Source organism: Oncorhynchus kisutch, linkage group LG28 (genome assembly GCF_002021735.2).
Source record: "Oncorhynchus kisutch isolate 150728-3 linkage group LG28, Okis_V2, whole genome shotgun sequence".
Classification (NCBI taxonomy): domain Eukaryota; kingdom Metazoa; phylum Chordata; class Actinopteri; order Salmoniformes; family Salmonidae; genus Oncorhynchus; species Oncorhynchus kisutch.
This window is the reverse complement of record NC_034201.2, coordinates 51,990,948-52,018,382: the sequence shown is the minus strand read 5'-3', so window position 1 is coordinate 52,018,382 and position 27,435 is coordinate 51,990,948. Positions and strand designations below refer to the sequence as shown.

General features: G+C 42.7%; 1 protein-coding gene across 3 annotated transcripts in view; it reads left to right on the top strand.

Moving 5' to 3' along the window:
* mia (MIA SH3 domain containing) overlaps nucleotides 1–25,855 on the top strand; it is a 30,209-nt gene extending 4,354 nt beyond the window's left edge. The window contains exons 1-4 of one of the 3 annotated variants that reach the window (XM_031807854.1): nucleotides 3,143–3,328; nucleotides 23,231–23,364; nucleotides 25,219–25,329; nucleotides 25,586–25,855. In XM_031807854.1, the coding sequence (XP_031663714.1) occupies nucleotides 3,205–3,328; nucleotides 23,231–23,364; nucleotides 25,219–25,329; nucleotides 25,586–25,609 (393 nt within the window). In that variant the 5' untranslated portion in view covers nucleotides 3,143–3,204 and the 3' untranslated portion in view covers nucleotides 25,610–25,855. Of the gene's footprint in view, nucleotides 1–3,142; nucleotides 3,329–10,011; nucleotides 10,162–23,230; nucleotides 23,365–25,218; nucleotides 25,330–25,585 lie in introns of those variants that run through there. The other 2 variants (XM_031807855.1, XR_004205972.1) reach the window with 2 other exon arrangements.
* The last annotated feature ends 1,580 nt before the right edge of the window (nucleotides 25,856–27,435 follow it).

The window sequence follows — 27,435 nt, the reverse complement described above, 5'->3', positions numbered from 1 at the left end:
TACTGTCACGATGCAGAGTTACTGTCACGATGCAGAGTTACTGTCACGTTGCAGAGTTACTGTCTTGTTGCTGAGTTGGACCTGTTGCAGAGTTACTGTCTTGTTGCTGAGTTGGACCTGTTGCAGAGTTACTGTCTTGTTGCTGAGTTGGACCTGTTGCAGATTTACTGTCTTGTTGCTGAGTTGGACCTGTTGCAGAGTTACTGTCTTGTTGCTGAGTTGGACCTGTTGCAGAGTTACTGTCATGTTGCTGAGTTGGACCTGTTGCAGAGTTACTGTCATGTTACTGAGTTGGACCTGTTGCAGAGTTACTGTCATGTTGCTGAGTTGGACTTGTTGCAGAGTTATTGTCATGTTACTGAGTTGGACCTGTTGCAGAGTTACTGTCTTGTTGCTGAGTTGGACCTGTTGCAGAGTTACTGTCTTGTTGCTGAGTTGGACCTGTTGCAGAGTTACTGTCTTGTTGCTGAGTTGGACCTGTTGCAGAGTTACTGTCTTGTTGCTGAGTTGGACCTGTTGCAGAGTTAATGTCTTGTTGCTGAGTTGGACCTGTTGCAGAGTTACTGTCACGATGCAGAGTTGCTGTCACATTGCAGAGTTACTGTCACATTGCAGAGTTACTGTCACATTGCAGAGTTACTGTCACGATGCAGAGTTACTGTCACGATGCAGAGTTACTGTCATGATGCAGAGTTACTGTCACGATGCAGAGTTACTGTCAATTTGCAGAGTCACTGTCAATTTGCAGAGTTACTGTCACGATACAGAGTTACTGTCATGATGCAGAGTTACTGTCACGTTGCAGAGTTACTGTCTTGTTGCAGAGTTACTGTAACGATGCAGAGTTACTGTCACGATGCAGAGTTACTGTCACGATGCAGAGTTACTGTCTTGTTGCAGAGTTACTGTCTTGTTGCAGAGTTACTGTCACGATGCAGAGTTACTGTAACGATGCAGAGTTACTGTCACATTGCAGAGTTACTGTCACGATGCAGAGTTACTGTCACAATGCAGAGTTACTGTCACGATGCAGAGTTACTGTCTTGTTGCAGAGTTACTGTCACGATGCAGAGTTACTGTAACGATGCAGAGTTACTGTCACATTGCAGAGTTACTGTCACGATGCAGAGTTACTGTCACAATGCAGAGTTACTGTCACGATGCAGAGTTACTGTCACGTTGCAGAGTTACTGTCACGATGCAGAGTTACTGTCACGATGCAGAGTTACTGTCACGATGCAGAGTTACTGTCACGATGCAGAGTTACTGTCATGTTGCTGAGATAGACTCGTTGCAGAGTTACTGTCACATTGCAGAGTTACTGTCATGTTGCTGAGATAGACTTGTTGCAGAGTTACTGTCACATTGCAGAGTTACTGTCACGATGCAGAGTTACTGTCACGTTGCATAGTTACTGTCACGATGCAGAGTTACTGTCACGATGCAGAGTTACTGTCACGATGCAGAGTTACTGTCACGATGCAGAGTTACTGTCACGTTGCAGTCACTGTCACGTTGCAGAGTTACTGTCACGATGCTGAGTTACTGTCACGATGCAGAGTTACTGTCACGATGCAGAGTTCTGTCACGATGCAGAGTTACTGTCACGATGCAGAGTTACTGTCACGTTGCAGAGTCACTGTCACGTTGCAGAGTCACTGTCACGTTGCAGAGTCACTGTCACGATGCAGAGTTACTGTAACGATGCAGAGTTACTGTCACATTGCAGAGTTACTGTCACGATGCAGAGTTACTGTCACGATGCAGAGTTACTGTCACGATGCAGAGTTACTGTCACGTTGCAGAGTTACTGTCACGTTGCAGAGTTACTGTCACGTTGCAGAGTTACTGTCACGATGCAGAGTTACTGTCACGATGCAGAGTTACTGTCACGATGCAGAGTTACTGTCACGTTGCAGAGTTACTGTCACGATGCAGAGTTACTGTCACGATGCAGAGTTACTGTCACGATGCAGAGTTACTGTCACGATGCAGAGTTACTGTCACGTTGCAGAGTTACTGTCACGTTGCAGAGTTACTGTCATGTTGCTGAGATAGACTTGTTGCAGAGTTACTGTCATGTCGCAGAGTTGTGTCCCTATTCTCCTCTCTTATCCCAAAGTGTGTGCTTGTATACTTCCGTGATGAGGAGTTAGGAAAAATATATTCCTATCGCTGAGGGCTGCAGCCATATTACAATGAGGGGATTCCTGAGGCTGCAGCCATATTACAATGAGGGGATTCCTGAGGCTGCAGCCATATTACAATGAGGGGATTCCTGAGGCTGGAGCCATATTACAATGAGGGGATTCCTGAGGGCTGCAGCCATATTACAATGAGGGGATTCCTGAGGGCTGCAGCCATATTACAATGAGGGGATTCCTGAGGGCTGCAGCCATATAACAATGAGGGGATTCCTGAGGCTGCAGCCATATTACAATGAGGGGATTCCTGAGGGCTGCAGCCATATTACAATGAGGGGATTCCTGAGGGCTGCAGCCATATAACAATGAGGGGATTCCTGAGGGCTGCAGCCATATAACAATGAGGGGATTCCTGAGGGCTGCAGCCATATTACAATGAGGGGATTCAAAGCCCATGGTGAAGTCAGCTGAAAACAAAGTGATGTATGTCAACAACGTGGTGTCGTGATGTAGGGCTCAGACTGTTCACAAGCAAAGTTTTGTTTTCTCTTAGAGGTCATGGGACACCCTACAGTCATCAACACAGTCTGACCACAGACCTCCAGACAGGGCTGCTTTCTCTCTGTAACACACTCACTCGCACTGTATTGAAGAATGTGTGCATGTGTGTGTCTTTGTGTGTCTCTCTATGTGTGTCTCTGTGTGTGTGTCTGTCTGTGTGGGTCTCTGTGTGGGTCTCTGTGTGTGTCTCTGTGTGTCTCTCTATGTGTGTCTCTGTGTGTGTGTCTGTCTGTGTGGGTCTCTGTGTGTGTGTCCTGTCCTCTTTCTAGACAGTGGGCCGAGTGTGCTACTGTGGGACTGGAGGGGGGGGGGCTTCTGTGGGCCTGAACAGAGATATCTTGTCCTCTTTCTAGACAGTGGGCGGAGTGTGCTACTCTGGGACTGGAGGGGGGGGGGTTCTGTGGGCCTGAACAGAGCTGTGTGTGTTTTCCTCTCCTTCTTAGCCTCTATTCAGACAGCAGAGCAGCAGAGAGAGAGAAGCAGAGTAAAGGAGAGAAAGATGTCCGCTCGAGGAGTGTGTGTGTGGGGTTTTGTGTTTTTGTGTGTTGTGTCTGTCTGTCAGGCTGGAAGACAGATGCCCAAACTCTCCAACAAGAAACTGTGTGCCGACGCTGAGTGTAGCCGTGAGTACAGATATAAATACAGCTACAGTACTACTAAAACTATACTGTTACTATACTACAGTACTACTAAAACTATACTGTTACTATACTACAGTACTACTAAAACTATACTGTTACTATACTACAGTACTACTAAAACTATACTGCTACTATACTACAGTACTACTAAAACTATACTGCTACTATACTACAGTACAACTAAAACTATACTGCTACTATACTACAGTACTACTAAAACTATACTGCTACTATACTACAGTACTACTAAAACTATACTGCTACTATACTACAGTACTACTAAAACTATACTGCTACTATACTACAGTACTACTAAAACTATACTGCTACTATACTACAGTACTACTAAAACTATACTGCTACTATACTACAGTACTACTAAAACTATACTGCTACTATACTACAGTACTACTAAAACTATACTGCTACTATACTACAGTACTACTAAAACTATACTGCTACTATACTACAGTACTACTAAAACTATACTGCTACTATACTACAGTACTACTAAAATATACTGCTACTATACTACAGTACTACTAAACTATACTGCTACTATACTACAGTACTACTAAAACTATACTGCTACTATACTACAGTACTACTAAACTATACTGCTACTATACTACAGTACTACTAAAACTATACTGCTACTATACTACAGTACTACTAAAACTATACTGTTACTATACTACAGTACTACTAAACTATACTGTTACTATACTACAGTACTACTAAAACTATACTGCTACTATACTACAGTACTAATAAAACTATACTGCTACTATACTACAGTACTACTAAAACTATACTGCTACTATACTACAGTACTAATAAAACTATACTGCTACTATACTACAGTACTACTAAAACTATACTGCTACTATACTACAGTACTACTAAACTATACTGTTACTGTACTACAGTACTACTAAACTATACTGTTACGGTACTACAGTACTACTAAAACTATACTGTTACGGTACTACAGTACTACTAAAACTATACTGTTACTATACTACAGCTAAGGAATTACTACACTATACTGTTACTATACTACATCTACATCACTACTAAAACTATACTACAGCACTACTAAAACTATACTGTTACTATACTACAGTACTACTAAACTATACTGTTACTGTACTACAGTACTAATAAAACTATACTGCTACTATACTACAGTACTACTAAAACTATACTGCTACTATACTACAGTACTACTAAAACTATACTGTTACTATACTACAGTACTACTAAACTATACTGCTACTATACTACAGTACTACTAAAACTATACTGCTACTATACTACAGTACTACTAAAGCTATACTGCTACTATACTACAGTACTACTAAAACTATACTGCTACTATACTACAGTACTACTAAAACTATACTGTTACTATACTACAGTACTACTAAAACTATACTGCTACTATACTACAGTACTACTAAAACTATACTGTTACTATACTACAGTACTACTAAACTATACTGTTACTGTACTACAGTACTACTAAAACTATACTGTTACTATACTACAGTACTACTAAACTATACTGCTACTATACTACAGTACTACTAAAACTATACTGCTACTATACTACAGTACTACTAAACTATACTGTTACTGTACTACAGTACTACTAAAACTATACTGTTACTATACTACAGTACTACTAAAACTATACTGTTACGGTACTACAGTACTACTAAAACTATACTGTTACTATACTACAGTACTACTAAAACTATACTGTTACGGTACTACAGTACTACTAAAACTATGCTGTTACTATACTACAGCTAAGGAATTACTACACTATACTGTTACTATACTACATCTACATCACTACTAAAACTATACTACAGCACTACTAAAACTATACTGTTACTATACTACAGTACTACTAAAACTATACTGTTACTATACTAAATATACATCAATATTAAAACTATACTGTTACTATACTACACTTAAGGTACTACTAACACTATATTGTTACCATACTACATCTACAGTACTACTAAAACTATACTGTTACTATACTACATCACTACTGAAACTATACTGTTACTATACTACACTTAAGGTACTACTAACACTATATTGTTACCATACTACATCTACAGTACTACTAAAACTATACTGTTACTATACTAAATATACATCAATATTAAAACTATACTGTTACTATACTACACTTAAGGTACTACTAACACTATATTGTTACCATACTACATATACAGTACTACTAAAACTATACTGTTACTATACTACATCACTACTGAAACTATACTGTTACTATACTACAGTTAAGGTACTACTAACACTATACTGTTACTATACTACAGTATTACTAAAACTTTACTGTTACTATACTACATCACTACTGAAACTATACTGTTACTATACTACAGTTAAGGTACTACTAACACTATACTGTTACTATACTACAGTATTACTAAAACTATACTGCTACGAAACTAAATCTACAGTACTACTAAAACTATACTGTTACTATACTAAATATACATCAATATTAAAACTATACTGTTACTATACTACACTTAAGGTACTACTAACACTATATTGTTACCATACTACATCTACAGTACTACTAAAACTATACTGTTACTATACTACAGCACTACTAAAACTATACTGTTACTATACTACATCACTACTGAAACTATACTGTTACTATACTACAGTTAAGGTACTACTAACACTATACTGTTACTATACTACAGTATTACTAAAACTTTACTGCTACGAAACTAAATCTACAGTACTACTAAAACTATGCTGTTACTATACTACATCTACAGTACCACTAACACTACACTGTTACTATACTACGTCTACAGTACCACTAACACTACACTGTTACTATATTACAACTATTTTGTGAGTAGCCGTAAGTAAAGATACAGCTACCATACTACTATACTTCTACTAATACTACACTAATACTACCACCACTACCACTACTACTACTATTAATACTATACTGCTATAATGTTACTGTAGTCCGTATGCCAAGTGTCACATGGCGTGACGCTGAAGAGACGAAGCAGGTACGGGGAGTCAAGCATTTAATATAGAATGGACATGGAACGAGACAGGAACAGCGTCAGCAAACAGGTAACACAGACCAAAAAAAAATGAATGCAGCAGCGGGGAACAGAGCAGGGAACTGACACATATAGGGGAGGTAATAAACAGGTGATGACTGAGTCCAGGTGAACAGAGCAGGGAACTGACACATATAGGGGAGGTAATAAACAGGTGATGACTGAGTCCAGGTGAACAGAGCAGGGAACTGACACATATAGGGGAGGTAATAAACAGGTGATGACTGAGTCCAGGTGAACAGAGCAGGGAACTGACACATATAGGGGAGGTAATAAACAGGTGATGACTGAGTCCAGGTGAACAGAGCAGGGAACTGACACATATAGGGGAGGTATTAAACAGGTGATGACTGAGTCCAGGTGAACAGAGCAGGGAACTGACACATATAGGGGAGGTAATAAACAGGTGATGACTGAGTCCAGGTGAACAGAGCAGGGAACTGACACATATAGGGGAGGTAATAAACAGGTGATGAGTGAGTCCAGGTGAGTCCAATATCACTGATGCGCGTGACGAGGGTAGGCAGGTGTGCGTAATGGATGATAGGAGTGAGTGATGCAGGGCAGCCTGGCATCCTCAAGTGCCAGAGGGGGGAAGAGCGGGAGCAGACGTTACACCAAGTGTAGCCGTGAGTGCAGGTATAACTGCAACTACTATACTACTACTAAACTACGACAACTACTACTCCTACTAATCTACTACTACTATAATACTATGACTATTATAATATTACTACTATACTCCGACTGTAATTCCTCTACTCCTACTGTTACTACTGTTACTACTGTTTATTTATTAATTTTAGTTCACCTTTATTTAACCAGGTAGGCAAGTTGAGAACAAGTTCTCATTTACAATTGCGACTTGGCCAAGATAAAGCAAAGCAGTTCAACACATACAACAACACAGAGTTACACATGGAGTAAAACAAACATACAGTCAATAATACAGTAGAAACAAGTCTATATACGATGTGAGCAAATGAGGTGAGATAAGGGAGGTAAAGGCAAAAAAGGCCATGGTGGCAAAGTAAATACAATATAGCAAGTAAAACACTGGAATGGTAGATTTGCAGTGGAGACTGCAAAGTAGAAATAAAAATAATGGGGTGCAAAGGAGCAAAATAAATAAAATAAAATAAATACAGTGGGGAAAGAGGTAGTTGTTTGGGCTAAATTATAGGTGGGCTATGTACAGGTGCAGTGATATGTGAGCTGCTCTGACAGCTGGTGCTTAAAGCTAGTGAGGGAGATAAGTGTTTCCAGTTTCAGAGATTTTTGTAGTTTGTTCCAGTCATTGGGAGCAGAGAACTGGAAGGAGAGGCGGCCAAAGAAAGAATTGGTTTTGGGGGTGACCAGAGAGATATTCCTGCTGGAGCGCGTGCTACAGGTGGGTGATGCTATGGTGACCAGCGAGCTGAGATAAGGGGGACTTTACCTAGCAGGGTCTTGTAGATGACATGGAGCCAGTGGGTTTGGCGAAGAGTATGAAGCGAGGGCCAGCCAACGAGAGCATACAGGTCGCAATGGTGGGTAGTATATGGGGCTTTGGTGACAAAACGGATGGCACTGTGATAGACTGCATCCAATTTGTTGAGTAGGGTATTGGAGGCTATTTTGTAAATGACATCGCTGAAGTCGAGGATTGGTAGGATGGTCAGTTTTACAAGGGTATGTTTGGCAGCATGAGTGAAGGATGCTTTGTTGCGATTGTTACTACAATTCTAGATTTAACTTTGGATTGGAGATGTTTGATGTGGGTCTGGAAGGAGAGTTTACAGTCTAACCAGACACCTAGGTATTTGTAGTTGTCCACGTATTCTAAATCAGAGCCGTCCAGAGTAGTGATGTTGGACAGGCGGGCAGGTGCAGGCCGCGATCGGTTGAAGAGCATGCATTTAGTTTTACTTGTATTTAAGAGCAATTGGAGGCCACGGGATGAGGGTTGTATGGCATTGAAGCTTGCCTGGAGGATTGTTAACACAGTGTCCAAAGAAGGGCCAGAAGTACAGAATGGTGTCGTCTGCGTAGAGTTGGATCAGAGACTCACCAGCAGCAAGAGCGACATCATTGATGTATACAGAGAAGAGAGTCGGTCCAAGAATTGAACCCTGTGGCACCCCCATAGAGACTGCCAGAGGTCCGGACAAACTGTTACTACCGTTACTACTGTTACTACTACTATACTACTGTTACTACTACTATACTATACTACTACTGGCGGTTTTGGAGCAGTGGCTTCTTCCTTGCTGAGCAGCCTTTCAGGTTATGTCGATATAGGACTCGTTTTACTGTGGATATAGATACTTTTGTACCTGCTTCCTCCAGCATCTTCACAAGGTCCTTTGCTGTTGTTCTGGGATTGATTTGCACTTTTAGCACCAAAGTATGTTTATCTCTAGGAGACAGAACGCTTCTCCTTCCTGAGCGGTATGCGTACTATTGTTTGTACAGATGAACGTGGTACCTTCAGCCGTTTGGAAATAGCTTAAAGGATGAACCAGACCATCAGAGACTCTGGGTTCGCGCCCAGGCTCTGTCGTAACCGTCCGCGACCGGGAGGTCCATGGGGTGACGCACAATTGGCCTAGCGTCGTCCGGGTTAGGGAGGTCTTGGCCGGTAGGGATGTCCTTGTATCATCGCGCACCAGCGACTCCTGTGGCGGGCCTGGTGCAGTGCGCGCTAACCAAGGTTGCCAGTTGCACGGTGTTTCCTCCGACACATTGGTGTGGCTGGCTTCCGGGTTGGATGCGCGCTGTGTTAAGAAGCAGTGCGGCTTGGTTGGGTTGTGTATCGGAGGATGCATGACTTTCAACCTTCGTCTCTCCCGAGCCCGTATGGGATTTGTAGCGATGAGACAAGATAGTAGCTACTAAAGAAAACCATTTAAAAAAGGATGAACCAGACTTGTCTAAAACATTTGGCTGATTTCTTTAGATTTTCTGTACTTGGTAGTATTTAATAGCTGATTCTAAGATTTGTAATTTCAAATGTGTATGTTTTTGCTGTTTGTTCTTTGTTATAGAGCCAAAAACATTGTAGAAGGGGTTTATCTATACATCTCCGTTTTGGATAGACAGCTCTTCGTGTTGTTGTTTGTTTAAATGTTCTTATTTTCCCAGAAGTGTTTAGATTCTATGGATTCTCAATTCCATTGAGCTGATTTCTCTCATGCTGTTCCTTCTTTTTTTCCGTAGTGTATTTCTGTATTTTGTTTGGATAGGTTTCTCAGTTTCTTTCTTAGATTTTTGCATTCTTCATCAAACCATTTGTCATTGTTTTTAATTTTCTTAGGCTGTTGTCACGCCCTGACCTTAGAGAGCCGTTTTATTTCTCTATTTGATTAGGTCAGGGTTTGATGTGGGGTGGGCATTCTATGTTTTGTTTTCTATGTTTCTTTATTTCTATGTTTTGGCTGGGTATGGTTCTCAATCAGGGACAGCTGTCTATCGTTGTCTCTGATTGGGAATCATACTTAGGTAGCTCTTTTTTTCCCCCTCCTTTCAGTGTGGGTAGTTATCTTTGTTAGTGGCACTATAGCCCTGTTAAGCTACACGGTTGTTTCTTTTTTTGTTGGCAACATTTCTATAAATAAAAGAGAATGTACGCTCACCACGCTGCACCTTGGTCCTCTTCCTTCGCCGGCCGTGACAGTTGTCTGCTGAAAGGTCAAATATACTGTTTAGAATTTCTACAGCTAAGTTTACACCTTCACTATTACAGTGAAATGCCTTGTCCAGGAAGTTGTCTAAAAGAGATTGAAATTGTTGTTGCCTAATTGTTTTTAGTGGGTTTCTACACTACCTTCCTACAATCTATAGCATTTCTTAATGTTATGCAGTTCCTTTGGCTTTGATGAGTCATGATTGAGTATTGCTCTGTTCAGGAAGACTGATTTTGCTGTGATCTGACTATGTTAAGACCCAGTGTGTGACAGAGCTACAGGAGTTGTGTCCTGTTTTTGTTGGTTGTTTTGTCATAGTTCTGTCTTGGGAGGGAATACTGTCACCTCCAGGTAGATGTTTGTCCCCCTGTGTGCTGAGGGTGTCAGGTTCTTGTCCGGTTCTGGCATTTAGGTCGCCACAGACTAGAACATGTCCCTGGGCCTGGAGATCTCCCCCTCCAGGATGGAGAAGCGGTCTTCATTAAAGTAATTAAAGTAAAGGGGAGGGCAATTTTGGGGCTTCACCATGTTTCATTGAAATGTACAGCTGTGTGTCATCCGCATAGCAGTAAAAGTTAACATTGTTTCCTAAAACGGAGGCTTCAGGAACACCGACATTTACAGTTGAGGACGAACCATCTACAGAGACAAACTGATATCTTTCCGACAGATAAGATCTAAACCTGGCCAGAACGTGTCCGTGTAGACCAATTTGGGTTTCCAATTACTCCAAAAGAATGTGGTGATCGATGGTATCAAAAGCAGCACTAAGGTTTAGGAACACGAGGACAGATGCAGAGCCTCGGTCTGATGCCATTAAAAGGTAATTTACCACCTTCGCAAGTGCAGTCTCAGTGCTATGATGGCGTCTAATTCCAGACTGAAGCGTTTCGTATACATTGTTTGTCTTCAGGAAGGCAGTGAGTTGCTGCGCAACAGCTTTTTCTAGCAGGGTCTGTAATTTGCTTTCTAATGATCATGATCTTTTCGTCAAAGAAGTCCATGAATTTATCACTGCTGAAGTGAAAGCCATCTTCTCTTGGGTAAATGCTGCTTTTTAGTTAACTTTTCGACAGTTTGAAAAATACATTTTAGATTGTTCTTATTTTCCTCAATTAAGTTGGAAAAATAGGATGATCGAGCAGCAACTCTTCGATACTGCACGGTACTGTCTTTCCAAGCTAGTCGGAAGACTTCCAGTTTGGTGTAGCGCCATTTTCGTTCCAATTTTCTGGAAGCTTGCTTCAGGGCTCGGTTATTTTCTGTATACCAGGGAGCTAGTTTCTTATGACAAATGTTTGTTTTTTGAGTGGTGTGACTGCATCTAGGGTTAAAGGTTAAACTGAGTTCCTCAGTTAGGTGGTTAACTGGTTTTTGGACTCAGGGTAGGTGGAGTCTAGAAAGGCATCTAGGAATCTTTGGGTTGTCTGAGAATTTATGGCACGGCTTTTAAAGATCCTTGGTTGGGGTCTGATCAGAATATTTGTTGTGATTGCAAACGTAATAAAATGGTGTTCCGATAGTCCAGGATTATGAGGAAAAACATTAAGTTCCACAACATTTATTCCAAGGGACAAAACTAGGTCCAGAGTATGACTGTGGCAGTGAGTAGGTCCAGAGACATGTTGGACAAATCCCACTGAGTCTATGATGGCTCGAAAGCCTTTTGAAGTGGGTCTGTGGACTTTTCCATGTGAATATTAAAATCACCAAAAATAGAATATTATCTGCTATGACTACAAGGTCCGATAGGAATTCAGGGAACTCAGTGAGGAACGCTGTATATGGCCCAGGAGGCCTGTAAACAGTAGCTATAAAAAGTGATTGAATAGGCTGCATATATTTCATGACTAGAAGCTCAAAAGACAAAAACGGAGTCATTTTTGCTGTCGTAAATGTTAGCAACACCTCCACCTTTGCGGGATGCGCAGGGGATATGGTCACTAGTAACCAGGAGGAGAGGCCTCATTTAACACAGTAAATTCATCAGGCTTAAGCCATGTTTCAGTCAGGCCAATCACATCAAGATTATGATCAGTGATTAGTTCATTGACTATAACTGCCTTGGAAGTGAGGGATCTAACATTAAGTAGCCGTATTTTGAGATGTGAGATATCACAATCTCTTTCAATAATGTCAGGAATGGAGGAGGTCTTTATTCCAGTGAGATTGCTAAGGCGAATACTGCCATGTTTAGTTTTGCACAACTAGATCGAGGCACAGACACGGTCTCAATGGGGATAGCTGAGTTGACTACACTGACTGTGTGGGTGAGTCCCAGAAAGAGGGCCAATTATCTACAAATTCTATCTTTTGGGAGGGACAGAAAACAGTTTTCAACCAGCGATTGAGTTGTAAGACTCTGCTGTCGAGCTCATCACTCCCCCTAACTGGGAGGGGGCCAGAGACAATTACTCGATGCCGACACATCTTTCTAGCTGATTTACACGCTGAAGCTATGTTGCGCTTGGTGACCTGACTCTTTCATCCTAACATCGTTGGTGCCGACGTGGATGACAATATCTCTATACTCTCTACACTCGCCGGTTTTAGCTTTAGCCAGCACCATCTTCAGATTAGCCTTAACGTCGGTAGCCCTGCCCCCTGGTAAAACAGTGTATGATCGCTGGATGATTAATTTTAAGTCTAATACTACGGGTAATGGAGTTGCCAATGACTAGGGTTATCAATTTGTCGCAATTTGCGCAATTTGCGCTTTTAACGGACCTCTGAGACTATCACAGTGCAGGTGCATTTATACAGAGACTTGATTACACACAGGTGGATTGTATTTATCATCATTAGTCATTTAGGTCAACATTGGATCATTCAGAGATCCTCACTGAACTTCTGGAGAGAGTTTGCTGCACTGAAAGTAAAGGGGCTGAATAATTTTGCACGCCCAATTTTTCAGTTTTTGATTTGTTAAAAAAGTTTGAAATATCCAATAAATGTCGTTCCACTTCATGATTGTGTCCCACTTGTTGTTGATTCTTCACAAAAAAATACAGTTTTATATCTTTGTTTGAAGCCTGAAATGTGGCAAAAGGTCGCAAAGTTCAAGGGGGCCGAATACTTTCGCACGGCACTGTACCTTTTTACAGGGGAAGTTCCCACTGGTGCTGTAGGCCTACGTAACCTTAGGCCTGTGTGTTAAACGGAAGCTTCCTATTATTACCCTTTAAGGTCATGCACTACTGACTTTCACATTGCTGCTTCCGTGTTACTGTTGGCTGATTCCACTGAATCATACCAGCTGGTTGTTTCTACCACTGGAGGTGGCGTAGGTGGTATGTCAAGTGTCAGCTGGGAGAAGTCTATGATAGCTATCTCCTCTGCTTCTCCCTGTTGTCCAGTTTCTGCAGGTGCGGTCCATGGTTCCATGAGGTCCCGTGGATGCCCTGTGTTGCCCCCATTGCTTGATGGAGTTGGCAGATTCTTTTCATCTCTTGTCACAGGGGTGTGGATGTGGCTGGTGATGCTGTCGTCGGAATGTAGGTCCTCTCGGCGTGGGTCCTCTAGGTCCCGCAGGTCTGCGAGAGTGTCTCATAGGTCGATTGAGATTGTATGGCTTTTTGCTCGATTTTATACACCTGTTTGGGGCGGCAGGTAGCCTAGTGGTTAGAGCTTTGGGCCAGTAACTGAAAGGTTGCTCCATCGAATCCCCAAGTTGGCAAGGTAAAAATCCGTCGTTAACCCACTGGTTAACTAGGAACAGTTAACCCACTGTTCCTAGGCCGTCATTGTAAATAAGAATTTGTTCTTAACTGACTTGCTTAGTTAAATAAAGGTTATATAAAAAATACAAAAAGTAAAAGGTCCAGGCAGGGTGTCTATTGATCTGTTGTTCCTGTGTTGAGGGCGATTCGGTTCTGAGCACTGCTGCCTTTTATAGGTGGACCTGGTCGTAAAGGCTGTTCAAGTCCTTGGTGGAGTGGTGGACCTGGTAAACATTTGGTTTTGAGGAACAGTCACCCGCTGTATGGTAGCAGGGTAGAAGTATTTTCGTGGTAGGCTTTCCACTAGATGTTGGAACATTGCTGCAGGGACTTGCTTCTGTTCAGCCACGAGCATTATTGAGGTATTAGTGAGGTTGGGCAATTAGGCATGGCTCGCAGTCGGCGTTCCAATTCATCCCGAAGGTGTTCGAAGGGATTGAGGTCAGGACTTTTGACAGGTTTGACAGAAATGTTACATGTTGGAAAGGTGGCATCCTATGACGGTGTTGAAAGTCACTGAGCTCTTCAGTAAGGCCATTCTACTGCCAATGTTTGTCGTTGGAGATTGTATGACTTTTTGCTTGATTTTATTCACCTGTCAGCATCGGGTGTGGCTGAAATAGCCCAATCCACTCATTTGAAGGGGTGTTCACATGGCTTTGTATATACAGTGTATTTGCCATTTAAGTCCATAAGGAGTACAATCAGTGGCTTGTGTGTGTCCTCAGTGGGAGGAGGGCTATCAGGGGGGTTTACGGGGGTGCTAGGAGGAGGTCCCCTGGGCTTGGGGTTCTTCATTTATCTGTCCTGTGATGTCGAGGCCATGGTAAGGGTCTGGGGTAGACTGTTCTACTGTGGTGTAGATGGCAAGGGGCTGAAGCTCTTTGGCCAGAACTCAAATTGATAGGGGGCTGGCCCATGTGGGGAAAATGCCACCGCACAGTTTCCAGAAAACCGTTGCTTTCAGACTGCCGATTTATGTTTCATTGAGGTAAGACAGTAATTCTGCTAATAGATTATGTATGAACTACACATTGACACATCCTGCCCAAAAAGGAGGTTTAAAAAAATGCTTGCTAGTTTTCAAAGTTCCAGTTCAAAGTATTTAAGAACGTCAAGTTTGTGGTAATGATATGCCAGAGATCTGTCATTCATTCATCTCCCGAAGACTTCCCTTTCCCTTTCTTTCTGTGCCCCCAAATGAATATACTGGTCAAGTTACCAGGTTGTTAGCTAGCTAGCCATTCAGGTAACATGACTGAACATAGTGTAGTCCCGCGAGTTGGTTAAGAATGCAAAATGCAGTCCCGGCGATCCGCTATAGGAATAAAATAACATTGCAGAGGTAATATCTGTTTTTTCTGTAGTAATGCTGCAGCCATGATGCTAAGAAGTATGTGCTTGTTTCCTTCTCTGGGGATTCGGAACATTTGTGACACCTTGATTCGGTCTTATGTAGCAAAATTTGAAAATGGGGATTCAATCCAGTAACCTTTCGGTTACTGGCCCAACACTCTAACCACTAGGCTACCTGCCGCCCAACGCTCTAACCACTAGGCTACCTGCCGCCCAACGCTCTAACCACTAGGCTACCTGCCGCCCAACACTAACCACTAGGCTACCTGCCGCCCAACGCTCTAACCACTAGGCTACCTGCCGCCCAACACTAACCACTAGGCTACCTGCCGCCCAACGCTCTAACCACTAGGCTACCTGCCGCCCAACACTCTAACCACTAGGCTACCTGCCGCCCAACGCTCTAACCACTAGGCTACCTGCCGCCCAACACTCTAACCACTAGGCTACCTGCCTCCCAATGCTCTAACCACTAGGCTACCTGCCGCCCAACGCTCTAACCACTAGGCTACCTGCCGCCCAACGCTCTAACCACTAGACTACCTGCCGCCCAACGCTCTAACCACTAGGCTACCTGCCGCCCAATGCTCTAACCACTAGGCTACCTGCCGCCCAAAACTCTAACCACTATGCTACCTGCCGCCCAACGCTCTAACCACTAGGCTACCTGCCGCCACGATGGACGATGGGAAAGTAATTCTGCTTTGAAAGTTGATAAACTTGTAACCTCACTTTTGAGGTTCAAAATGAATATTTTGGTACCTACTGGAGAGCTCTTCATTGTCTACACCCATGCAGCATTGTTCACACGCTCTTAAGCTTTAGCCATCTCTTGAAGGTTTGATCCGTGCGTTCGTCCTAACAGTCAAGCACCCAAGCTAACGGTGGCTAGCTTGCTAGTTACTCCCAGACACAAATTACAGAACAGCTCACGGACCATTTTACTCACCCTAGCAGAGCTGGTTAGGCTGTTATGTTATCCAGAGCTTTGGTGACCTCAACTGTGCTGCTGGCAACAATTTTTGCTTTTTTGCCAACGTTTACTGACGCGGCAATAGTCAACGTGTGTTGAGCGTTCGTAAATTCATCAGTTATTCTGCATAGATGGCCAATTCATAACAATCGGAAATCTGTATTTTTGGGTGCCGATATGCCGATTTATTTATTTTTTGTATACCTTTTATTCAACTAGGCAAGTCAGTTATGGCTGCAATCCCCCTATCGGTGTCATCAAGAACCGCTGAATGGCATAGCGCTACATACAATAAATATTTATATTCATGAAATCACAAGTGCAATATAGGAAAACACAGCTTAGCCTTTTGTTAATCCACCTGTCGTGTCAGATTTTGAAATTATGCTTTACAGCGAAAGCAATCCAAGAGTTTGTGTAAATTTATCGATCACACTATAAAACATTAAAACATTAAGTACACTTAGCATCAGGTAGCTCGGTCACGAAAATCAGAAAAGCAATCAAATTAATCATTTACCTTTGATGATCTTCAGATGTTTTCACTCACGAGACTCCCAGTTACACAACAAATGTTATGTTTATTCCATAAAGCTGATTTTTATATCCAAACGCGACAAACAAACGGAGGCATTTATGGTCAGAAATCCACAGGAAAGAGCGGTCACGACAACGCAGACGAAAATTCCAAATAGTTTCCATTATGTCCACAGAAACATGTCAAGGTATTTGATAATCAATCCTCAGGTTGTTTTTCAAATATATAATCAATAATATATCAACCGCAAATGTCTGTCACAGTAGGAGAGGGGAAAACAATGGCTGTCCAAATTCTGTTGCACAAGCAAAACTCATGTGACCACTTGACGCAATGTTATCGTTCTGGCTCATTTAAAAAAAAGAAAAGCCTGAAACTATGTCTGAACACTGTTGACACGTTGATGAAGCGATAGTAAAAGGAATCTGGTTAATATCCCTTTAAACCCAGCAAAGGGAGGCTATGGAACATGGAGTTTTCAAAATAGAAGCCACTTCCTGTTTTGATTTTATACTCACAGACAATATTTTGACAGTTTTGGTGGGTTAACTGCCTCGTTCAGGGGTAGAATGACAGATTTTCACATTGTCAGCTCGGGGGATCCAATCTTGCAACCTTACAGTTAACTTACAGATAACGACCTGCCTCTATCTCGTTGCACTCCACAAGGAGACTGCCTGTTACGCAAATGCAGTAAGCCAAGGTAAGTTGCTAGCTAGCATTAAACTTATCTTATAAAAACAATCAATCATAATCACTAGTTAACTACACATGGTTGATGATATTACTAGATATTATCTAGCGTGTCCTGCGTTGCATATAATCTGACTGAGCATACAAGCATACAAGTATCTGACTGAGCGGTGGTAGGCAGAAGCAGGCGCATAAACATTCATTCAAACAGCACTTTTGTGCGTTTTGCCAGCAGCTCTTCGTTGTGCGTCAAGCATTGCGCTGTTTATGACTTCAAGCCTATCATCTCCCGAGATGAGGCTGGTGTAACCGATGTGAAATGGCTAGCTAGTTAGCGCGCGCTAACTAGAGGGACGGAAGCAAAACTGTTTCACTGGCAATACTAAAATGCCTATAAGAACATCCAATAATCAAAGGTTAATGAAATACAAATGGTATAGAGGGAAATAGTCCTATAATAACTACAACCTAAAACTTCATACCTGGGAATATTGAAGACTCGTGTTAAAAGGAACCACCAGCTTTCATATGTTCTCATGTTCTGAGCAAGGAACTGAAACGTTAGCTTTCTTACATAGCACATATTGCACTTTTACTTTCTTCTCCAACACTTAGTTTTTGCATTATTTAAACCAAATTGAAAATGTTTCATTTTTTACTTGAGGCTAAATTGATTTTAATTGATGTATTATATTAAGTTAAAATAAATGTTCATTCAGTATTGTTGTAGTTGTCATTATTACAACAACAACAACAAAAAATCGGCCGATTACTCGGTATCGGCTTATTTGGTCCTCCAATAATCGGTATCGGCGTTGAAAAATCATAATCGGTCGACCTCTAATTCTGCACTCAGACGAGAGTGCTCTGAAATTGGAGTAGATAGCCAGAGCGAACTTACCAGCAACGTCTATCAGCAGGTGTCGCAGTGACATTCTATTGAAATGGTTACTTGCAGAGTGGAGTCTTTTATTAAGACGTGAACCATAACCCATAATTAAACAATGAACCATAATCCCAACTCATGATGTTACTACCCTGCATGCATCTGCAGGTAGCTAACCAACCAGGTTTAATGTTAGCTAGCTAATATTAGGCTATGACTAGCCAAGCAAATGGCTTTGAGATACGAATAATACACGTAACGTTAGCTAGAGTGCCAGCCAGTTAATGTTAGCTAGCTAGTTAACAGTACACATTAATTTGAAATGAAAATGACTTTCTTTCAAAATTAGAAATGTGTAATATCTGAAAATGTAGCAAGCTAGACTATCTTACCTGTACACATCATGGATGGACGCCTCTCCCTGTCACGGATGCCATGGTTGCCCTTAGTTTGAAGATGTAATCGGGATTTCTCCATCCCCTTAGCTTTCATACTCTAATTCCACTGATTTCAAAACTCTGTCCTCCAGAAAGTGGAGAGCAACACTTATGCAGTTCTATTACGTGATACTTAAAAAAAAAGCCGCGTTACACAGGACCAGCTCAAATAGACAGAAGCGTGCTATATGGCAGACCAATTCCGATCTCTCGGCATGTCCAGCCCTCTCATTATCTCAGCCAATTTATTTATTTTAATTGTATTTAACCTTTATTTATTTAACTAGGCATGTCAATTAAGAACAAATTCTTACTCGCAATGATGGCCTACCAAAAGGCAAAAGGCCTCTTGCGGGGACAGGGGCTGGGATTAAACATAAAAATAAATAGCAAATATATAAATATAGGACAAAACACACATCACAACAAGAGACAACACTACATAAAGAGAGACCTAAGACAACAACATAGAAGGCAGCAACACATGACAACAAGGCATGGTAGCAACACAACATGAAGCGGCACAGCATGGTAGCAGCACAAAACATGGTACCAAACATTATTGGGCAGACAACAGCACAAAGCGCAAGAAGGAAGAGACAACAATACATCACGCAAAGCATCCTCAACTGTCAGTAACACGGAAGCCAAACCGGCTGTGCGCATGCGCCATCGTACATACATTTATTTTGTCCCCTACACCAAACGCGATCACGACACGCGGGTTAAAATATCAAAACTGGGATATTAACATTAGGTTGTTATTTTACCTGAAATGCACAAGGTCCTCTACTCCGACAATTAATCCACACATAAAACGGTCAACTGAATCGTTTCTTGTCATCTCTCCTCCTTCCAGGCTTTTTCATCTTTGAACTTATATGGTGATTGGCATCTAAACATTCATACTATTACCACGATGACCGGCAGTTCGTCATTCAATCACCCATGTGGGTATAACCAATGAGGAGATCGCACTTGGTTACCTGCTTCTATAAACCAATGAGGAAATGGGAGAGGCAGGACTTGCAGCGCAATCTGCGTCAGTAATAAGAAGGACTTTTATTTTAGCCCTTGGCAACACAGACGCTCGTTGACACGTTGAAGCACACGCGACGCAAGCGGTGTGGTCAGCCTGTAAGAGTGTCCATCATTGAGTCTTTGAATGAAGAGATGGAGGTAAAATTGTCCAGTTTGAGTGTTTGTTGCAGATTCCAGTCGCTAGCTGCAGTGAACTGAAAAGACGAGCAAACCAGGGATGTGTTTGCTTTGGGGACCTTTAACAGAAGGTGACTGGCAGAACGGGTGTTGTATGTGGAGGATGAGGGCTTCAGTAGATATCTCAGATAGGTCGGAGTGAGGCCTAAAAGTGTTTTAAAAATAAGCATCAACCAGTGGGTCTTGCGACGGGTATACAGAGATGACCAGTTTACAGAGGAGTATAAATTGCAGTGATGTGGCCCTATGAGGAGCATTGGTGGCAAATCTGATGGCTGAATGGTAAAGAACATCTAGCCAATCATGGCTAGCGGGATGGTTGCCCCCATTCTCTGTGACTAAACCAACTAGGCTCGTAATTAAACAATTGTATTTGTATGTACAGATGGCATTATTAAGGGACATTTACGTTTTCATTTTCCAGAAAACACATTTAGATTTTTTTTTAAGTACTTTCAAATGGTTCTCCTGTGAAGTAGTGACACCTAGTTTCCTGAAAAGAGTCCCCCCAAAAATATGAGGGCACTGGTGCTCACAAATTAAAATGCCAGTTCTCACAGCAAAATATTTAAGCATATGTTCACACTGTATATCCCTGACTGGCTAGACAATATATCCTTTACTACAGCTAATAATACTAATATTATTATAATAATATTATAATTATAAGTAATCATTTATTAATAATATTATATTACTAATATCTAAATCCACGTGAAATTACAACCTTAGCTAGATGAGTTATGAAATGAGTAAATGAAAATAGTTTGCTAACTAACTAGCTTTCTGTCTTTGGATTGCTTGAATGTTGTCGCATTCAAAAAGCTCAGCGGCTTGATAACTTACTTGACCGTGCAGTCCGTTCCGACTATAAAACCCATGTTTAGGTTATTCAAACCTGATCTGTCTTTGACAACAACTAGTTAGATCAGGTCTTTGAATTAACAATGGTGAAGTCGTTTTCTCATCAATATTTTGGATTAGTGCTGATGAATGGTGGCACTGCTTCTGCCTTGTCTCAGCTAGCTAGATGGTAGCCTGTACATGACATGGTGACACTGCTTCTGCCTTGTCTCAGCTAGCTAGATGGGTAGCCTGTACATGACATGGTGACACTGCTTCTGCCTTGTCTCAGCTAGCTAGATGGGTAGCCTGTACATGACATGGTGACACTGCTTCTGCCTTGTCTCAGCTAGTTAGATGGTAGCCTGTACATGACATGGTGACACTGCTTCTGCCTTGTTTTAAGCTAGCTCGGTGGTTGCCCATACATCACATTATGAAAGTTCCACTTTTTATTTTAGCTAGCTAAAGTACCTCAAATAAATTACAGAGGTGCAAATAATTTTTGTCTCTTCGATATTAGCTGCTATTAGTATTACTTAGCAGCCAATGTCATGCCTTTTTACACGAGACACCTGCATGCATGCACTTGTTGTAGCCAGTTGAAATGGACATTTCACCAACTTTTTAATTACATTTTTAATTTCATCTTTATTTAACCAGGTAGGCTAGTTGAGAACAAGTTCTCATTTACAACTATGACCTGGCCAAGAAAAAGCAAAGCAGTTCGACACATACAACAACACAAGAGTTACACATGAAATAAACAAAACATACAGTCAATAATACAGTAGAAAAAGTCTATATACAGTGAGTGCAAATGAGGTAAGATAAGGGAGGTAAGGCAATAAATAGGCAAGTAGAGATGTGCAAGTAGAGATACTGGGGTGCAAAGGATCAAGATAAATAAATAAATACAGTACGGGGATGAGGTAGTTGGATGGGCTATTTACAGATGGACTATGTACAGGTGCAGTGATCTGTGAGCTGCTCTGAAAGCTGGTGCTTAAAGCTAGTGAGGGAGGTAAGAGTCTCCAGCTTCAGTGATTTTTGCAGTTCGTTCCAGTCATTGGCAGCAGAGAACTGGAAGGAAAGGCGGCCAAAGTAGTAATTGGCTTTGGGGGTGACCAGTGAGATATACCTGCTGGAGTGCGTGCTACGGGTGGGTGCTGCTATGGTGACCAGTGAGTTGAGATAAGGTGGGGCTTGACCTAGCAAAGACTTGTCGATGACCTGGAGCCAGTGGGTTTGGCGACGAGTATGAAGCGAGGGCCAGCCAACGAGAGCATACAGGTCGCAGTGGTGGGTAGTATATGGTGCTTTGGTGACAAAACAGATGGCACTGTGATAGACTGCATCCAATTTGTTGAGTAGAGTGTTGGAGGCTATTTTGTAAATTACATCGCCCAAGTCGAGGATCGGTAGGATAGTCAGTTTTACGAGGGTATGTTTGGCAGCATGAGTGAAGGATGCTTTGTTGCGAAATAGGAAGCCAATTCTATATTTAATTTTGGATTTGAGATGCTTAATGTGATTCTGGAAGGAGAGTTTAGTCTAGCCAGACACCTAGGTATTTGTAGTTGTCCACATATTCTAAGTCAGAACCATCCAGAGTAGTGATGCTGGATGTGCGGGCAGGTGCGGGCAGCGATCGGTTGAAGAGCATGCATTTAGTTTTCCTTGTATTTAAGAGCAGTTGGAGGCCACGGAAGGAAAGTTGTATGGCATAGAAGCTTGTAAGGAGTTTAGTTAACACAGTGTCCAAAGAAGGGCCAGAAGTATACAGAATGGTATTGTCTGCGTAGTGGTGGATCAGAGAATCACGACGGAGGAAGTCTGTTATAGCCTCCTCGTGCGGTTACATCGAATTGACCAGTCGTGATGGATTTGTAGTTCCGTGTTGCAAAGGGGTCCTGCCCAATTGGCAAAATAGGTATATTGGCCCAAGAAATTGGCCGATGGACCTATTCAGCCAACAGTCCGATATGCTCTAGACAGCTAGCAGATGCGCATTCAGGGGACGCCGCAACGTAGGATCTTGGCTTGGTATCTTGAAATAAGTGGTAAAAGTGATTTATTTGTTAAATATTCGACTTCATGGCTCACACAACAGAAGTCAGGGATCAACTTGATTATAGATAGAATACATGATTATATGAAAATATTATATTTTAAACCATTTAAAGCAGTACTAAAATCTATGCATTTCAATGAGAGATTCCCTTTTCTGTACCCTTTGTGTGCGGGACCGAAGCTGTTGCCAGGGATGCAAGGCCTGAGCATGTTGGAAAGTTAAAACCTGTGTTCCTCCATACTGTTACTATAGTAAGTTAATATAATACTACCATAACTGTGCTTCTTCAACAACTACAATCATATACTGATTGTACTACCTGTGTGTGTGTGTTAGACCCCATCCTGATAGCTCGTGCCTTAGAGGACTACTACCCTGGAGACTGCCGCTTCATCTCTCTGCGTCAGGGTCAGGTGGTCTATGTCTACGCCTTGCTGAAGGACCGAGGAAACATGTTCTGGGCTGGCAGCGTAAGGATCTGTGTGTGTGTGGGGGGGGGGGGGGGGGGGGGGGGGGGGGGGGGCGAAATAGCTCCATTAATTCTTCACAAATTAGCTCCATAATATCGACAGAAACATGTCAAACGTTGTTTATAATCAATCCTCAAGGTGTTCTTCAAATATCTATTCTATAATACACTGCTCAAAAAAATAAAGGGAACACTAAAATAACACATCCTAGATCTGAATGAATGAAATATTCTTATTAAATACTTTTTCCTTTACATAGTTGAATGTGCTGACAACAAAATCACACAAAAATGATCCATGGAAATCAAATGTATCAACCCATGGAGGTCTGGATTTGGAGTCACACTCAAAATTAAAGTGGAAAACCACACTACAGGCTGATCCAACTTTGATGTAATGTCCTTAAAACAAGTCAAAATGAGGCTCAGTAGGGTGTGTGGCCTCCACGTGCCTGTATGACCTCCCTACAACGCCTGGGCATGCTCCTGATGAGGTGGCGGATGGTCTCCCGAGGGATCTCCTCCCAGACCTGGACAAAAGCATCCGCCAACTCCTGGACAGTCTGTGGTGCAACGTGGCGTTGGTGGATGGAGCGAGACATGATGTCCCAGATGTGCTCAATTGGATTCAGGTCTGGGGAACGGGCAGGCCAGTCCATAGCATCAATGCCTTCCTCTTGCAGGAACTGCTGACACACTCCAGCCACATGAGGTCTAGCATTGTCTTGCATTAGGAGGAACCCAGGGCCAACCGCACCAGCATATGGTCTCACAAGGGGTCTGAGGATCTCATCTCAGTACCTAATGGCAGTCAGGCTACCTCTGGCGAGCACATGGAGGCCCCCCAAAGAAATGCCACCCCACACCATGACTGACCCACCGCCAAACCGGTCATGCTGGAGGATGTTGCAGGCAGCAGAACATTCTCCACGGCGTCTCCAGACTCAATCACATCTGTCACATGTGCTCAGTGTGAACGTGCTTTCATCTGTGAAGAGCACAGGGCGCCAGTGGCGAATTTGCCAATCTTGGTGTTCTCTGGCAAATGCCAAACGTCCTGCACGGTGTTGGGCTGTAAGCACAACCCCCACCTGTGGACGTCGGGCCCTCATACCACCCTCATGGAGTCTGTTTCTCACCGTTTGAGCAGACACATGCACATTTGTGGCCTGCTGGAGGTCATTTTGCGGGGCTCTGGCAGTGCTCCTCCTGCTCCTCCTTGCACAAAGGCGGAGGTAGCGGTCCTGCTGCTGGGTTGTTGCCCTCCTACACGTCTCCTGATGTACTGACCTGTCTCCTGGTAGCGCCTCCATGCTCTGGACACTACACTGACAGACACAGCAAACCTTCTTGCCACAGCTCGCATTGATGTGCCATCCTGGATGAGCTGCACTACCTGAGCCACTTGTGTGAGTGGTAGACGCCGTCTCATGCTACCACTAGAGTGAAAGCACCGCCAGCATTCAAAAGTGACCAAAACATCAGCCAGGAAGCATAGGAACTGAGAAGTGGTCTGTGGTCACCACCTGCAGAACGACTCCCTTATTGGGGATGTCTTGCTAATTGCCTATAATTTCCACCTGTTGTCTATTCCATTTGCACAACAGCATGTGACATTTATTGTCAATCAGTGTTGCTTCCTAAGTGGACAGTTTGATTTCACAGTGTGATTAACTTGGAGTTACATTTTGTTGTTTAAGTGTTCCCTTAATTTTTTTGAGCAGTGTAGTAGTATTTATATATAGTAGTATATATTTATTATAGTATTTATATATAGTAGTATTTATACATAGAAGACCATACAAACCAAATAAATATTACTATCTGTGTGTGCGTGCACGTGTGTGTTTACCAGGTCCAGGGTTCGTACTACGGGGAACAGGAGGCAAGACTGGGACATTTTCCCAGCAGCGTCGTCGAGGAGACACACGCTCTCATGCCAGCTACCAACGAGGTCATGACTGATGTAGGTGGACACACGAACACTCACACAAACAAATACACAAACACACACACACACACACACAAATGAATAATTTTTCTGCAAAATCAATTGATATAGAATATTACGCATCTCTCCTCCCTCTCTTCTCTCCTCTTCTCCTCTCCTCTTCTCCTCTCTTCCTCTTCTCCTCTCCTCCGCTCCTCCTCTTCTCCTCCTCTCTTCTTCTCTCCTCCTCCACTCCTCTCCTCTTCTCTCCCTTTCTTTTCCTCTTATCCAGAATTGGGACTTTTACTGTAACTGAAGACTGAAGTGTCCTGATTCTTTGTCTCCCGGCTGGCGCACTGCAACATGAGGACAGCCCTGACATCATCAAACCAGTATCTCTATTATCTACAAGCTATGATGAAAACACGTTATAGTTTAATCATTTTTCTTTATTACAACCATGCATATACAGTATATTCTTTAGAATAAACCTTCCTCTCAGCTGTTTAATGTTATCTCTGTGGCTTTAATCTGAAAGAATAAAGATACTATGCTGCTCTGATCACTGCTGTCTGGCCTTCATTATTACTGCTGTCTCTTCTGGTGTCTATCCTTCATTATCACTGCTGTCTCTTCTGGTGTCTGGCCTTCATTATCACTGCTGTCTCTTCTTGTGTCTGGCCTTCATTATCACTGCTGTCTCCTCTGGTGTCTGGCCTTCATTATTACTGCTGTCTCTTCTGGTGTCTGGCCTTCATTATCACTGCTGTCTCTTCTGGTGTCTGGCCTTCATTATCACTGCTGTCTCTTCTGGTGTCTGGCCTTCATTATCACTTCTGTCTCTTCTGGTGTCTGGCCTTGATTATCACTGCTGTCTCTTCTGGTGTCTGGCCTTCATTATCACTGCTGTCTCTTCTGCTGTATAGCCTTCATTATTACTGCTGCAGCCGACGTGAGTAGAACATTTAAACGTGTTAACCCTCGCAAGGCTGCAGGCCCAGATGGCATCACCAGCCGTGTCCTCGGAGCATGTTCAATCAATACATATTCAATCAATCCTTATCCCAGTCTGCTGTTCCCACGTGCTTCAAGAGGGCCACCATTGTTCCTGTTCCCAAGAAAGCTAAGGTAACTGAGCTAAACGACTACTGCCCGTAGCACTCACTTCCGTCATACTTTGACAGACTAGTCAAGGACCATATCACCTCCACCCTACTTGACACCCTAGACCCTCCAATTTGCTTACCGCCCCAATAGGTCCACAGGCAACGCAATCGCAACCACACTGCCCTAACCCATCTGGAGAAGAGGAATAGCTATGTGAGAATGCTGTTCATCGACTACAGCTCAGCATTTAACACCATAGTACCCTCCAAACTCGTCATCAAGCTCAAGGATAGGGGGGTGCTCCCCCTGCTGTTTCCTGAAGTTCACGATCATCTCCTTTGTTTAGTTGACGTTGAGTGACAGGTTATTTTCCTGGCATCACACTCCCAGAGCCCTCAACTCCTCCCTGTAGGCTCTCTAATCAAGCCTACTACTGATGATTGAGTTGGAGGCATGCTTGGCCATGCAGTCATGGGTGAACAGGGAGTACATGAAGAGGCTGAGCACGCACCCTTATGGAGCCCGTGTTGAGGATCAGCGAAGTGGAGGTGTTGTTTCCTACCTTCACCACCTGGGGGCGGCCCAGGTATTTGAACTTAGTGATGAGCTTGGAGGGTACTATGGTGTTGAATGCTGAGCTATCGTCAATGAACAGCATTCATACATAAGTATTCCTCTTTTCCAGATGGGTTAGGGCAGTGTAGTGTGCTGGCGATTGCGGATCTATTGGGGCGGTATGCAAATTTGAAGTGGGTCTAGGGTGTCAGGTAGGGTGGAGGTGATATGATCCTTGACTAGTCTCTCAAAGCATTTCATGATGACAGAAGTGAGTGCTATGGGGCGATAGTCATTTAGTTAAGTTACCTTGTCCTTTCTTGGCTACAGGAACAATGGTAGCCATCTTGAAGCATGTGGGGACAGCAGACTGGGATAGTGAGAGATTGAATATATCCGTAAACACATCAGCCAGCTGGTCTGAGCATGCTCTGAGGACATCAAATCAAATCAAATCAAATTTATTTATATAGCCCTTCG